Source organism: Bos taurus, chromosome 5 (genome assembly GCF_002263795.3).
Source record: "Bos taurus isolate L1 Dominette 01449 registration number 42190680 breed Hereford chromosome 5, ARS-UCD2.0, whole genome shotgun sequence".
NCBI classification, from domain to species: Eukaryota; Metazoa; Chordata; class Mammalia; order Artiodactyla; family Bovidae; genus Bos; species Bos taurus.
Window position 1 is genome coordinate 104,241,739 of NC_037332.1, and position 16,158 is coordinate 104,257,896.

Consider the following 16,158-nt stretch of genomic DNA (forward strand, 5'->3'; position numbering starts at 1 on the left):
TAGAATCAGCAACCCTCCCCCACTCATCCTTGCAGGCTGAGCAATAAGAAACTGGGCCCTTCCCTGGGGGTGAATTCCTGAACCCAGGGCTTTGGACCACTTCAGGTCTAGGCGCCTCCAGACCTCCCCAGGGGGCAGCCGCTGAACACCCACTTCAGGGCTCGGCTGAACAATCTTGCATTTTATCTGTTAGTCTCCTCTTTGTTCATGCCAGACCTAGGAATGCCCCCACCCCTGCTCCTTTGTCAACTATTCCAGAACCAACACACCAGCTAAGCTCCAGATCTCTCACTCCTGTTTTTTATCTCCTCGATCCGCCCCCCCCCCCCCGCCCCCCGCGTCTGCCCTTGGGGAGATGAACTTTTCTCTCCCTCTCCCTCCAACTGGCTTGGCATCTCCAGGGAGTAGGCCTGGTGCTTTTTAACGAACTGAAAATGTGATTAAGTTGGACTCCAATTGGGTCTGCACACCCACCCAGGCAGGGTGAGGTCATGGCTTGATGGACTGGGGCTGGCGCACTCTCGCCAGCCTCTGGCACCACAGACGAGAGATGCAGGAAGACAGAAGTAGCTAATGCTGGGCATCGGAGCCAGGGAGATGCTGGAAGTGAATTATCTGACCCTCTTTGGTCTCCCTGACAGAATGGTTTAGCAGAGAGCTGAGGAGAAGCCATCTTCGAGCTGTTTGGGCTAATACTGACAGCAGGCAATGACAACAGTTACAAGCAGTCGATTGCGCTCCCTGTGTTATGTCATTTAGGTTTATTTTGCAGGAAAGTTGAAGGCAGGCATTGCTATCTCATTTAGGACTAGGTCCTGCTGTGCCAGGATAGCTAAAGTAGAAACAGCTTCCATGGTAGAGCAGTGTATTTCTCTCTCACTGAGAAGGAGTTCGGAGTGGGATGTCCAGTACTGATGCCATGGTGTTGGGTGAAGGGTCCTTCGGTCTCGTTTCCCTGTTGTCCTCAGCCTCATGGCCCAAAATGGCAGCTTAAGCATCAGACATCAAGACCACATTCCAGTCATAGAAAGAGAAGGGTTGAAAGAAGCACCCCTTCCTTTGGAGGCTGCTTCTTGGGAGTCACACACAACTTTCCTGCTTATGTTGGGGTTAGCGAGGGGAGCAAAGCTTAGTCTTATGACCACTCCCAGCTGCAAGGGAGGCTGAAAAATCAAATCTTTGTTCTCAGTGGCTATGTGCCCAGCAGTTTTCTGACTAAGAAAGACGGGAGGAATAGATCCGGACAACTTTCCATCTCTTCCACAATCTCCCTCTTTTAAGGGTGAGGAAATAAAGGTACCAAGAGCGGAGATGATCTTCCTGAAGTCACACATTTTGTGAGCGATGGGGTTGGTCTTTCTAAAATCTGTGCTATATCCACTGGGCTACATTGTTTTCTGATCTGACTGATAGGAAACAAGGCGGGGAGTGGGGGGCACTGGGGTCGTGGAAAACCAGGTGAACTGTGGCTAAGTGGCAGGTGCCTGGCCTATGGCGTGAAATCAGGGTTTGAGTTCAGTTCAGTGACTCTTTTCACCAGTATAGCTGTTGGCAAACTAAATTGACTGAGGACTGCTTTACACTCTTAAAAATAATTGAGGACCCCAAAGAGTCTGCTTTTTAAAAAATAATATACGTTTTTTTATTTGGGTGCGCTGGGTTTTAGTTGCGGAATGTGGGATCTTCGATCTTCATTTCAGCGTGTGGGGCCTTTAGTTGCAGAATTTAAACTCTTGGTTGTGGCACACAGTATCTAGTTCCATAACCAGGGATTGAACCCAGGCCCCCTGCATTGGGAGCACAGAGTCTTAGCCGCTGGACCACTAGGGAAGTCCCAGAGTGTGTGTTTATATGGCTTATGCCTGTCAATATTTACCCTGCTGCTGCTGCTGCTAAGTTGCTTCAGTCGTGTCTGACTCTGTGCGACCCCATAGGCGGCAGCCCACCAGGCTCCCCTGGTCCTGGGATTCTCCAAGCAAGAACACTGGAGTGGGTTGACATTTCCTTCTCCGATGCATGAAAGTGAAAAGTGAAAGTGAAGTTGCTCAGTTGTGTCTGACTCTTCATGACCCCATGGACTGCAGCCTTCCAGGGTCCTCCGTCCATGGGATTTTCCAGGCAAGAGTACTGGAGTGGGTTGCCATTGCCGTCTCCGAATACTTACCCTATTAGATATCGAAAAGAAAAATTGTAAACATGTACATTTATTTAAAACTAAGACATGATATTTAGCATGAATGTGTGTTTGCTTAGTTGCTAAGTCATGTCTGACTCTTTGTGACCCCATGGACTGTAGCCTGCCAGGCTCCTCTGTCCATGGGATTTCCCAGGCAAGGATACTGGAGTGGCTTGCCATTTCCTTCTCCAATTTAACACAAATACTATCTTTTAATAAAAAGGACTATAAATTCCAAACCAAAAAAAAAACGTTGGGAGGAGGATGGTGTTGTCTCACAGTTCTACAAACTTCCTCACTGTCTGGCTTGAGAGAAAGCAGCTGGTTCTTACATTTGCGTCTGTAGCCGGCCTGTTGTGAGCCCACACATCATGTAGTCTCTGGAAAATTCCACTGTGCTTTACAAAAGAATGAGAGCATAAAGGTCAGATGACATCTTAGTGTTATTACGAAACTAGTTTTGATCTTGAGGATTCCTGCAAGGTTCTTGGGAATTTGTTGGGGGTCCCTGGACCACACTTTGAGAACTGCTGACCTATTGAATTCTTCATTTTCTCCTGCCTCAGTTTCTAAATCAGAAAGGCTGTATTTAGCCTCTGAGGTTTGGGTTCTTTAAAAAAAATTTTTTTAACTTTATTTAAAAATTATGTACTTGTTTTTTACTTGGCTGTCCTGGATCTCAGTTGCAGCATGGGGGATCTAGTTCCCTGACCAGGGATCAAACTTGGGCCCCTGCATTGGGAGCATAGAGTCTTAGTCTCTGGCCCACCAGGGAAGTCTCGAGGTTTGTGTTCTTTGAAGGGGTCTTCAGGCCTCTATGTGGGAGTGGGTGACCTGCGGGTCTCTGAAACAACTTTATTTGTTGGGTTACAGAGAGCACAGATCATCATGGAGGGGACAGGGGTGTGGTCTGTCTGTCTTTAAAGCAGTAGAAGGGTGGAGACTCTGCAGGTCCATCAGCTCGGGGCTCTATAGGTCAGCGGCCTTGGATGAGTGATGAGCAGTCAGAGGAAGCTGCCCACTCCTTGCGTCACCCTGGCCCACCCAACACTGCTGGGCATAACTGTATCCACTCCCTAGGACGAGGAGACATATGGAGACACACCTATGTCACAGATGGCTTGGGTTCCATGAGAACACGTGGCAACAGGCTTGGGAACCCAGGCCTGCTCACCAAATCCTACGGTGGATGGAGTGCCCTGGAATGAATCAGAGAAAGACACCTCCTAGTGCTTTACTCAGGGAGTAACAAAGAGAGGGTCTGGAGGACCAGCTTGGGAGAAAACAGAAACTGATTCAAGGAGAGTCCACAAGGTTGGGACCATGACAAGGATCAGAATTAGCTGCTAGGAGAAGCCCAGGCACTGACCTATCAGAGTAGCGTCCCAGGGGCAGCTGTGCCTTTCCTGGGGTGTTTGTTAGCAACGCAGGGTTTGGCTTGACCGTAATTACTCTGTCTCCTGCTGCCTGAATTTGGCCGTTGGCCTTGTCTGGTGTGGCTTGAAACCTAAGTCCTGTGTAGCGTCCAGAGCCTGGTTCAGACTGTACCTTCTTCCCTGGCGTCTCAGCAGCAGCTTCCTTCTTGCTGTGACTGGCCACACCCTTGGGAAGACACACTTACACTGAGACCAGGTCTTCAGGCCATTATATAAACCTTCCCCATGGAAATACCTGGTGCAGGTAGATTGAAAACTCCCTGAGAACTGGAGGATATGACTCTCTCATTGCCCTTGTCGTGACTGTTGATTTAGCTCTTTTGTACAGCCTGGTATGCATGTCTTGGGCTTCCCTGGTGGCTCAGATGATAAAGAATTGGTCTGCAGTGTGGGAGACCTGGGTTCGATCCCTGGGTCAGGAAGATCCCCTGGAGAAAGGAATGGCTACCCACTCCAGTATTCTTGCCTGGAGAATCCCATGGACGGTGGAGCCTGGCGTGCTACAGTCTATGGGGTCGACAAGAGTCAGACACGACTGATTGACTAACACTTTCACTTTCATGCCTTGGGAACACTTTCATGACTTGGGAATACAGCTCCTGTCTTTGAAAAGCCTGCAGGGAAATGGGGAGATGGCCCCGGAAATGGAGACCAGAGTAGATGCACCCAGGAGCCTATGGGAACATCGAACTAGCTTTCTATTGTGGGTCTTGCCTGGCACAGCGCCTGGACATAGTAGATGTGCAAGAAATTGAAGGAGACATTGGGATGTGTTCAGGAAACTATCAGTAATGCAGGACATGGGGAGGGGGAAGGGTGAGAGAGAAGGAGGCTGGGCTCAGGCCATGGAAGGCCAGGCCTCCCTGCCTCCCTCATATGCTGGGACTTGGCCCTCCAAGTGGGGATGGGACCTAGACTTGCCTTTTCTATTGACCACACAGCTAAATGCTTGCTGAGTGACAATATGGTCACCTCCTACTGGTCCCTGTCTCTCCATGGCTCTCAGAGGACACAATAGTTCCATCTTGGACTTGTATCCATGGAAGTATCCTGCCTGGGGCCTGGCCTGGCCTGGCAGGGGTGCTCAGCTACTCAGGAACTTGTGTCCTCCTGACCCACCCAACACTGCCGCTCATGACTATGTCCAGCTCCCATGGACAAGGAGACAGTCAAAGCATACCTATATCACAGATAACTTGGGTTCCATGAAGGCATGTGGTAATAGGCATGAAAACCCAGGCCTGCTCACCAAACCCTACAGTGGTTGGAGTGCGCTGGGACGAATCAGGCTGTGTGCCCTGGGACGAATCAGGATGTAGGTGATGGATCAGGGGATCCTGGAAGGAGCAGATGGCAGGCCAGGTGTGCCACTGTGCTACCGTTGTGGGGTAAGGCCAGCTGGGCTTTAAAGGCTGGCAGGCATCTGGAAATCCTCCCTGACCTTCACACTGTGGCCACTCTCGTGACCAAGCGCAGGCCAGGGCTGACCAGAGGACAGCTTGTTCCTTTTCTCTGAGAAAGAAAGCCTAGGCAGGTTTTGGATGCAGATGGTCGAGGCCTCAGGAACTGTTCTAAGGGAGGTGGCCGCATCTGCAGAAATCCACTCCCTCCTGCAGGCAAATGATCAGAACCCACCCTTCTTGCTAAGGCTTTCTGAAAACCATTTACTACCTCCAGGGACCTCCCAGGAAATGTGCTGGAGTACGGTTCCCACTTTTCCTTCCAGCAGGGATGAAGGTGGGCCAGCTGGAGATGAGCCACACTGGACCCTGCTCCCCCACCCTGGGCTCTGAAAGGGGGAGGGGAGGCCTGGACTCCTGGGTTTCTCCCTTCCTCTGACTGGTTCTGTGTCCGTCGAGGGGCCTGGTCCCTGTGCCTGGGAGCTGGTCATGTGGTGCAGGGACTGCTCAAAGCCACTGTCCTACAGCCCAGGCAATGGAAGCCAGCACTAGAAAACCCCATGGAGTTGCCTTTGGTTTTTTTTTTTTCCTCTGGTTCCAAATTGTGTGTGTAGCAAGAAGTAGGCAAGTGCCTAAGCTCCTGCCCCTACCCCAAGGGTGCCCTCAACTGCCCTGTAAGAGACCAGTAACCTCCTCCACATTTTTAAAAAATTTTATGTGAACCTTTTTTTAAAGAGCTTCTCTGGTGGCTCATACAGTAAAGGATCCGCTTGCAATGCAGGAGACCTGGGTTTGATCCCTGGTTGGGGAAGATCGCCTGGAGGAGGGCATGGCAACCCACTCCAGTGTTCTTGCCTGGCGCATCCCTGTGGACAGAGGAGCCTGGCAGGCTGCAGTCCATGGGGTCGCAAAGAGTCAGACATGACTGAGCGACTAAAGCATAGCACGTTAAAAAAAAATGTCTTTATTGAATTTGTCACAATATTGACATTAAAAGATGCTTACTCCTTGGAAGGAAAGTTATGACCAACCTAGACAGCATATTCAAAAGCAGAGACATTACTTTGTCAACAAAGGTCAGTCTAGTCAAGGCTATGGTTTTTCCAGTGGTCACGTATGGATGTGAGAGTTGGACTATAAAGAAAGCTGAGCGCCGAAGAATTGGTGCTTTTGAACTGTGGTGTTGGAGAAGACTCTTGAGAGTTCCTTGGACTGCAAGGAGATCCAACCAGTCCATCCTAAAGGAGATCAGTCCTGGGTGTTCATTGGAAGGACTGATGTTGAAGCTGAAACTCCAATACTTTGGCCACCTGATGCGAAGAGCTGACTCATTTGAAAAGACCCTGATGCTGGGAAAGATTGAGGGCAGGAGGAGAAGGTGATGGCAGAGGATGAGATGGTTGGATGGCATCACTGACTCAGTAGACACGGGTTTGGGTGGACTCCGGGAGTTGGTGATGGACAGGGAGGCCTCGTGTACTGCAGTTCATGGGGTGGCAAAGAGTCGGACACGACTGAGTGACTGAACTGAACTGACTGCTTGTTTTATGTTTTGGTGTTTTGGCTGTGAGGCTTAGAGGAACCTAGTTCCGCAACCAGGGATGGAATCTGCACGCCCTGCCTTGGAAGGTGAAGTCTTAACCCCTGGACCACTAGGGAAGATCCTGAGTGGCGTTTCTGATGGGCCAGGCAGTGGGACAGGATGGAAAGAATCAGACACAAGCCTCCGCCTCCTTCCTGGAGTCTCAGGTGCCAGTGATGATGGAGATTCTTAGACCTGTCTACTAGAAAGAAAAGTAGGGTCCTCCCCCAGCCACCCCAACTGGAAAGACACCCACCTTGTTCTGGAGGACTGTGACTGTCCCAAAGAAAAGATCAATAACAGCAGCCCTCTGTTGACCAGGGAACCCCCAAGATACTAGTGAATTGAGTGTTGCCTTGGCAACCATTCACCCCTGTACAGCCCAGGTAGATGGAGATGGGAAAAGGGACAAAGATACCCTTCTGTCCTGCTGGCGACCTGTTCACTAGTCTGAAGAGATGCCTGACGGCAGTACGGACAGTGGAAGGGCTCTCTCTGGTGGCCAGGATATCAATGTCAGTGACAATGATGATGGTGAAATGGGGTCACCATTTCTTACCTCTGGCGTGTGTTATTCCATCCAGTCTCCACTTTCGTCCTTTCGGATTGTTGTTCAGTCGCTAAGTCACATCCGACTCTTTGTGACCCCATGGACTGCAGCACGTCAGACTCCCCTGTCCTCCACTATCTCCTGGAGTTTGTCCATTGAGTCCATGATGCCATCCAACCATCTCATCCTCTGTCGCCCCCTTCTCCTCATGCCCTCAATCTTTCCCAGCATCAGGGTCTTTTCTAATGAGTCAGCTCTTATGAGTTATCAGGTGGCCAAAGTATTGGAGCTCCAGCTTTAGCATCAGTCCTTCCAATGAATATTCAGGATTGATTTCCTTTAGGATTGACTAGTTTGATCTCCTTGCTGTCCAAGGGACTCTCAAGAGTCTTCTTCGACACCACAATTCGAAAGCATCAGTTCCTCAGCGCTCAGCCTTCTGTATGGTCCAACTCTCACATCCGTACATGACTACTGGAAAAAACATAGCTCTGACTTATGTCTTTTCACGGTCCAAGTCATAGTTTGGTGCAGTCATAGTTTGACATAATCTTTTCAAATAGGCACTGTTATTATTGCCTCCACAGAGGAGGTGGGGTTAGGTAAGCAGCTAGGGTCACACAGCCAGCACAGGGAAGAGGCAGAGCTGGGCCCGGGGCTGTGATGTCATACCAGATCCAGGGCAGGGCTCTTGCTGGTGTTGTCTTCAGAAACCTCAGTTTCCCCCATCTGAAGCGCTCAGGGGGTAAAGGAAAGGCGCGTGTCATCACCTCAGCAACACAGCCCAAGGCGGCCATCTTTGTTCATCAGTCACTTGCTCCACGTGTCCACCTGTGAGGCGGTGTCTGCAGCTGGAGTCTCGTTTTACTCCAGGATGCCATTTTCCATGGAAGAATGAGCTTTGTCCCCATCCCCACCCCAGACTGCGGCAAAGCTGGATTTAAGCCGCTGCTTTTTCTCTGCCGTGTGAGGGTGCGGCGGAGACCTCAGGAGGGCAGGCTCATGGAGGGAGGGAGGCTGTTCTCAGCCACAGCTCTCAGTTTGCAGAGCTGCTAATCGTCCTTGCACAAGCCTGCTTGCTGCAGCTTTGCCATTTAGCAGTCCATGTGACTGCTGCTTTTCTCAGACGCAGAGGGAACCAGTTACGCCCAACTGCTTGTGCCAGCTGGCCTTGGAGCTCCCTGGGTCCTCCCAGGGGCCTGTGGCGATCAGGGCCCTGTTTCTGATGGCAAACCATGCAAGCCAGGCAAGGGCAGGGCACTGTGGACAGGATACACATTTCCCCGGTACCACCACATGACCGTGGGGCTTCCCCCAGGAGGCTCTCCCCGGTGCTGCGGAGCAGAGACCACGGGGCTAGCTCCTTGATCAGAACCAGCCTTGTCCTGATTGACCTTGTACACTTAGAGCAGACTGGAGTTCTCTCTCCTGAAAACTGGTCACTTGTTTGCTCTTTTTCACCATCCCCTTTATGAATGCCGATTTGCTCTGACTGACCCTCCAGGACTCAGCTCGCTCTTCTTGTACTTCCTTCATTTTAGCTGAAGTCCTTCCATCAACAGCTGGCTTCCCTTCAGTCTGAGAACATGCCTGTACAGGAAGGAAATCGTGTACCCTGTGGGCATCAGTTATAGCAACAATACTGCCTCATGTCAAATTGAAGACAAAGTGCGATATTGATTTTAAGATGTGCTCTGATTTCAGAAACGTTAAATTGTGAAAAACAAAAACATGAGTTTAAAAATTACCAACGCATTTTTTTTTCTCACGATTTAACATCTCTGATATGGCACTAGTGGTGAAGAATCTGCTTGCCAGTGCAGGTAGACCTAAGAGACGTGGGTTTGATCCCTGGGTCGGGAAAATCCCCTGGAGGAGGAAATGGCAACCCACTCTAGTATTCTTCCCTGGAGAATCCCATGGACAGTGGAGCCTGGCAGGCTGTAGTCCATAGGGTCACACAGAGTCAGACATGACTGAAGAGACTTGGCACGCATGTTATTGAGAAACATTACCAAAATGCAGAATGTGAAGATGCTCACAAATACAACTTATAGGGAGGGGTGTTTATACTAACGTGTCCAGGAGTCATTAGTGAGAACAGTTCCAAACCTGCTTGTGTTATGGGGTTTAGATTGTCAACAAAGTGATAAAACTTAGGAAAATCCCTAAACTGGCAGCACCCCTGGGACACTCTGTAGAGTCCTGGCATGTTTTTGCTGATGGGAACTGGTCCAGTCTGGTCCATCCCAGGAACCATCTTGGAAATGTTTGCTCAGTTTCATCCCTGACACGTGGAGTTTAAGTCTCTGGGGATGAAGCCTGGAGGGTCTGTTTTGTAAACCTCATCTCTGATGGAGGAACCAAGCTCAGGGAGGGGAGGTGACCAGGTGGGTGCGGGTCAGATGCCTGGCCTTCCTCACTGGGATCCTCACAGCCTCCGGTGGATTTCCACAAGAACTTCAAGTTCTGCTCCTTTCACTCACAGAATCTCTTTACCCTTGCCCTTCAGAGGACACTGTCTGCCCCTGCAGGCCAGGCCCCTGGCATCTGCATTTCCAGGGCTCAGTTCACAAGGCTGCCCTGGCCTGGGGGCGCCCCACCAAACAGGGGTCCGACAGAGTTCCACCAACTGCTGGACTGTTTCGTCTGATAGGCGTGGACAAGCACCTCCTGGGTGTGAGACAGCAGTCTTGGATTTCCGGGCGTGGCGGGTCTCCAAGCCCCGAGGTCAGGGGACACCCGGCCGTGTGGGTGGCAGCCTTCCTAGGTGGCCTCTCCTTCTCGCAGGGCCTGTGGGAGAAGTGCCAGCTTCTGAAGACGGCCTCCGTGTTCGCCCGCTGCCACGCCCTGGTGGACCCCGAGCCTTTTGTGGCCCTGTGTGAGCGGATGCTGTGCGCATGCGCCCAGGGGCTGCGGTGCCCCTGCCCTGTGCTCCTGGAGTACGCCCGCGCCTGCGCCAAGCAGGGGATGCTGCTGTACGGCTGGGCGGACCACAGCTCCTGCCGTGAGTCTGCGCGGGACCCCACCTCCCGCCGGGGTGGGCGGGGCCCGTCCTGGGTGTCCCACCCCAAGTAGCGGGTGCTGACCGAGGCCCCGGTTCCCGCTCGGCTCCTGCCCCCTGTTCCCGGCTCACAGAGCGAGTCCTCTCCTTAAGGGCGAAAGGAGGTTTGAAAGGTCCCCCTGGCAAAGTCCCCATATCTCCTGCCTCTGTTGTCACGCCCGGCCTCCCCGCTTCCTCGTGGACTCAAAAGCTGTTCCCCAGCTCTGCCGGGGGTCTCATCCGTTCAAGTCTGAAACTGACCTGGAGCAGGGCGGTGATCTCGGCATCCTGGCAGGCTTTTCTCAAGCCCCTGACTGTCATTGCCTCCCTTCTCTCCTCTGGCTGGTACTCTCCATCCCTCCCCCGCACCCAGTCGTCTAATCTCACCGGGTCCCTAGTTATCGTGATAGTTCCCACTCCCAAATTATCGTGAAGAACTAGGAGCTGCTGCGGTCACTTACAGGCAACCTCCTCCTCCTTCCCCCGCCCTGCCCCCGCAGGCTTCCCGTAGATCACACTGGCTGATGCTGCAGGGCAGGCAGCCCGAATGTTTACACACACACACACACACACACACACACACACACACACACACACGCCTTTCCGTGTGTTTCCAGCTTCTAAGTTAGAGCTTTTCATCTTTGCTGTGGGGGTGTGAGAAGGGTGGTTATTGACAGCTGAGTTGGCCTCTGGAAGGGGGAGTGGCTGTCTAAAAGACAGGTCTTTGAGGTAGGAGGGGGCAGATGACCGAGGTATCTTGGAGGAGAGGCGGTTTGGGATGCTAGGTCCTTCTGGTTCTTCCGCCTGAGCATCAGTCAGCGGCCAATAGAGAGACAAAGGAGAGCCGTCCTTATCCATGAAGGGCTGGGTCCAGTGGGAACAGCGGCTTAGGTGATGAGCTCCGAGGGCTGTCCTGCCACTCAGTGGACATAGATAGGAATGACCATCCCCTAGCCTGGAAGATGCTGTGCGCCCATTTCTGGGTGGGGTGTCTGATTGAACCCAATCTCTTTCTTTTTTCAAAAAAATTTTTTGATGTGGACCATTTTTAAAATCTTTATTGAACTTGTTACAATATTCCTTCTGTTTTATTTTATTTTATTTTGGCCATGTGAGATCTTAGCTCCCTGACCAGGGATCAAACCTACACCCCCTGCATTGGAAGGCGAAGCCCTCATCACTGGACACCAGGGAAATCCCGAGCCCAAGTTCTTGAGGAAGAGGAGCCCTCAGAAGAGGGATAGATGGAAGACACCATTTCTGGCTTGTGTGGCCTTGGGGGCCTTGCATTTTCAGCCTGGAGGCATTTGGCAGCCCCCGGAGAGCAGTTTAGGAGAAAAGGACAGAGCAGAGAAGCAAACGAGTGGCCAGTTGTTTGTGGCAATCAGGTGTCTGAGGGGGTGCCAGGTGACCCTGCTGAGTCTTAACCAGGCCCCACAAGGTGGAAGATGCCCCTTCAGGGCAGGAGTGGTCAGCGGATCGCCTGGGAGGTGACACTGACCACTGGGGTGCCACTAAAGTGGAGATGGCCCATGGGGCACTGAAGACAGAGGGGCCAGACAAGGGGGCCTCAAGGGCTCTGAGCACCTCTTGGCCTGTGAGATGCTTCCTGGAGGGGACTGGCTCCAGGGAGACTCCCGGGTTTTCCATTTCAGGACCAGACTGCCCCGCGGGCATGGAGTACAAGGAGTGTGTGTCCCCATGCCACAGGACCTGCCGGAGCCTGAGTATCACCGAAGTGTGTCGGGAGCAGTGTGTGGATGGCTGCAGCTGCCCTGGTAACAGATGTCCCACTTTATTTACAAACCTGAGACCTCACCAATGCCTTCGGCTCGGAGAAGCCAGATGAAGGCTGCTTGTGTTTATTCCCCATCGCTGAATTCAGAGGCCCTTTATTTACTTTTTTAAAAGTCTTTGTACAGAGTGGCCAGAATTAAGTTGGCATTTATTTTTAATTTATGTTTTCCATATCCACGAAAGTGCATGTGTGCCTGGGAAGTAGGGTGATCTGGGCTCCAACAGTGACTTTGTTTGGGGGAGAGGGTGGCTCATGGCTCTATCTGAGCTGCAGTGTTTTCTCAGTTAAGAGTCAGGGAGTGGTCTGGGAGAAGGACAGTCTAAACTCTCTCCTGGGTTGGCCATGTGAGCTCAGCTGAAAAAGAGTCTCTTCCAGGAGAGACCTCGTGAGCTTTGGTGAAAAGTCCTGGTTAATTACTGAGAGTGAGTCCTATGTGTTTCCACTCAGGACTTGCCTACTGGAAGACTTTGAATGAAACATTTGCCTCCATGTCTTTGAGACGAACATGGAGACAAACAATCTTCCCCCACCTCTGTGCAAGATAGAAAAGAAATTCTTTGAGCTTTCTGGGAGAAGCCTTCAGCCTAGACTCATGGCTTCCTTTCTGGAAGGCCTTGAACAAAACTCTTTCCCCCATTGCTTCATCACTAGAATGGAGATAAAAAGCGACCCCCCCCCCCCGCCCACTTTGCAAACTGAAAGATCAGCATCATAGAATGAGTCCTTTGAGCTTTCTGCAAGAAGCCCTGAGCAGATGACCACCCCGGGGCTTCTGTGGTTGGGAGATGAGTCATGATGGTGACAAGGCTGAGTCTTTGTCTTGATGCCCTTGACGCAGAGGGACAGCTCCTGGATGAAGGCCGCTGTGTGGAAAGTACTGAGTGTCCCTGTGTGCATGCTGGAAAGCCATACCCTCCAGGAGCCTCCCTCTCACGAGACTGCAACACCTGGTAACTGGGGCTGTCCAGTGCAGGTTTGGGGAGCTGCCAGGGGCTGGGGAGGGGCCGCTGGGCCAGCAGAGGCATTCGGGGCACCGGCAGGTGGATCAGGACCAGGCCTGGGTTGGGGGTGTTTTGGGAAAGGCCGTGGAGGTTGACGATGAGAAGCAAGGGTTATATACAGATCTGCCTGGAGGAGGGGGGTTGGAGCGAAGGCCCCTTCACGGGCAAACAGCGTCTCTAGCTGCACTGCCAGCCATGCTTTAATAAGCGACTCTTTCTCCCTGTTGCCTTTGCTTCTCTCAAGCCATTTCTTCCAGAAGCCCCTCTGGGTGTCCCCGCCCCCGCACACAGGGGAGGGGAACACCTCAAGACCTTGTCCCTGGCTGCCTTTCCCTCCTGGGCTGTCTTTCAGGAGTCTCCAGGGCTGCCCAGCATGGGTCAGGGCGTTACCCCGTCAGAGTCCACCGTTTCTGTCTTCCACCAGCAATATGTGTGTGTATGTGTGTGCATTTTGTATATGTGTGTTTATATGTATATGTGTGTGTATTGTGTGTATATGGGTGTGCATGTGTGTGCACATGTGTTTGTGTGTGTGCATGTATGTGTGTGCATGTGTGTATGTATGTGTGTGTTTGTGTATGTGCGTGTGCGTGTGTGTGTGTGTGTGTGTTGAGAGGGTAGCAATTCAACTGCTTCGTGCCTGGGTGGACTCGCTTGCTCTCCCTCTTCTGTCTGTCTGTCAGGGTTTGCTCCCTTGCCTCGGCATTGTCTCCATGATTCCTCTGCGGCTGAAGCCCCCTGGGTGCACCTTCACCTCCTGAAGCCCCCTCTGATTTGGGTGACTTTCTGGTCCCATACCCCTCCGTGGGGGCTGTGGGGTGGCGGTGCCCTCTCCAAATCCATTCATGGATGCCTGCCTCTGCAGACCCACCCATAACCTGTGCTTCTCTCTCCACCAGCATCTGCCGAAACAGCCAGTGGGTCTGCAGCAATGAGGACTGTCCAGGTAGGGAGCTTCCCCTCACACCCACTGCCCTCCTCCTGGTGGAGAGGTGCAGCCTCCCTTACCAGACGGGGAGGACCACATAGCCAGGCAGCCTCTCCTCACCTGGACATGCAGGCTGGATGCAACCCCTGTTCACAGCTGCAGCACCAGCTGTGCTAAACTGTTCCTTTCCGGCCAGCCAAGGGAGGCCCCTGGCAGTGAAGCGAGAGACTGCAGCTGGGCAAAGCTTTCACCCTATTTCCTGTCACCTGTTTGCTCAGAGGATTACAGTTGCGTGAGCTGTGAAACTTGCAAGGTCATGGATGACTAAACAAAGATGACGCAGATTCCTTGGAAAATTAAGAGGAAGAAGGGCTTGATGGTTCTTTAAAGTTGACGTGAGAAATTTCTGGAATTTTCCAGAATGCCTGAGCCAAAGACCTTGGCAGGATCCAAGGGCTTCACAGGTGTCTCAGTAAAAGAATCTGAGGCAGGTAAAGAATCTGCCTGCAATGCAGGAGCCACAGGAGACTTGGGTTTGACCTCTGGGTTGGCAAGATCCCTTGGGGGAGGAAATGGCAACCCACTCCAGTATTCTTGGCTGGAGAATCCTATGGACAGAGGAGCCTGGTGGGCTACAGTCCATGGGGTTGCAAAGAGTCAGACATGTTTGAGCAACTGAGCACAGCACCGCAAGAGCTAGAGAAACCAGGCCACCCAATGATTTCTCCTACACTGTCTCCACCCTGGAAAATCCATTTAGGAAAAGTTTGAATATAATCTCTGCCTTTTACTTTCTCCTCTGTTTAGCCCCAACTCCATCTACGGCAAATTTTGTCTGCTCAGATCTCCCTCTGCCTCCTCCCCTCCAGCTGTCCCCCTCCATGACCCTGGCTCTTCTCCTGATGCGTCTCCCCTTTCGGTCAGTTACATGACATTTTCTATTCGTTATGAGGCAGGTGCAATTTATTCTCATTTTACAAAAGAGGAAACAGGTTCAGAGAGGTCAAGTAACTCACTCAGAGTCACACAGCTTCTATAATATAGAGACAAACTCACGACTCACAGACTCAGACTCACAACTGCCTGACCTCTGTTTCATACTTGCTGTGTGGGTTGACTTCCCCAGTGGCTCAGACAGTATGAATTTGCCTGCAGTTCAGGAGACCTGTGTTCAATCCCTGGATTGGGAAGATCTCCTGGAGAAGGGAATGGCAACCTACTCCAGTATTCTTGCCTGGAGAATTCCATGGACAGAAGAGCCTGGTGGGCTACAGTCCACGGGGTCGCAAAGAGTCAGACATGACTGAGTGACTAACACACACACACACACACACACACACACACACGTGTCCAGGATCCCCATGAAATCAAGCTAATTGGAAGTTGCAGGAGACGACCCAAACCTTTATTGCCCACCGGCTGCGTCAAGTGGTGGCCAGAGGCATGTCCAGCTGCCTTTTGCTGACCAAGTGGCTGGGAATGTTTTGGGCGTGCTCTTGGCAGAACTTGGTCTTCTCTGGAACCTGTGGGCAGGGCTTGGGTAAGCGTCACTGTGTAGCCCATCCTTTTGGCTCCTCCTCCAGCCCCCCGGGCTCATGGCTGTCCAGCACGGCTGTGTTCCTGGGTTTCCTGTGAGGCAGCCCCATCCCTCAGTTGTACCAAGGAGATAAGCTAAATACAATATTCAGACTTCTGATTCCCCGGGAAACTTAAGGATGTCCATCAGGGGAGGTCAGAGCAGGAAATCAGATCGGAGTAGATTCAGGCCCCAAGGTTTTGCTTATGAATGCTTGCGGATTCTCTCATTGACCCTTCTTTTCCTGGGCATTGTCAGAGATAAGGCAAGTGCAACTTCTTACTCAGATTAGAGTGCTCTTGAGAAAACACAGAGAGGCTGGGGGAAGCATTCCCACCCATTTCCCTGTGACGGGGTCAAGACCTGTGATACACAGGGCTGTGTCACTTTGTAGAAAGATGACAGCATCTGAAAAATCCCTTTCAAAAAGGCTTTTTCAGGACTTCCCTGATGGTCCAGTGGTTAGGAATCTGCCTTGCAATGTAGGGGATGTGTGTTTGATCTCTGGTCGAGGAAGTAAGATCCCACATGCTGCGGAGCAACTGAGGCCACGAATCGCAGCTAAGACTCGATGAAGCAAATAAACAAGTATCTTTTTTAAAAAGGCTTTCTCGTGACACCTGTGGATTTGGAATTCCAGCTTGGCTGCAATCAGCCGGGGTGACCCT

General features: G+C 51.9%; 1 protein-coding gene across 2 annotated transcripts in view; it reads left to right on the forward strand.

Annotated features, from left to right (window-relative positions):
- VWF (von Willebrand factor) overlaps positions 1-16,158 on the forward strand; it is a 124,547-nt gene that overhangs the window by 20,602 nt on the left and 87,787 nt on the right. For both annotated transcript variants that reach the window (XM_024991341.2, NM_001205308.2), the window contains 4 exons: positions 9,935-10,151; positions 11,843-11,965; positions 12,824-12,935; positions 13,886-13,932. In XM_024991341.2, coding sequence (XP_024847109.1) covers positions 9,935-10,151; positions 11,843-11,965; positions 12,824-12,935; positions 13,886-13,932 — 499 coding nt within the window. The remainder of the gene's footprint in view (positions 1-9,934; positions 10,152-11,842; positions 11,966-12,823; positions 12,936-13,885; positions 13,933-16,158) is intronic.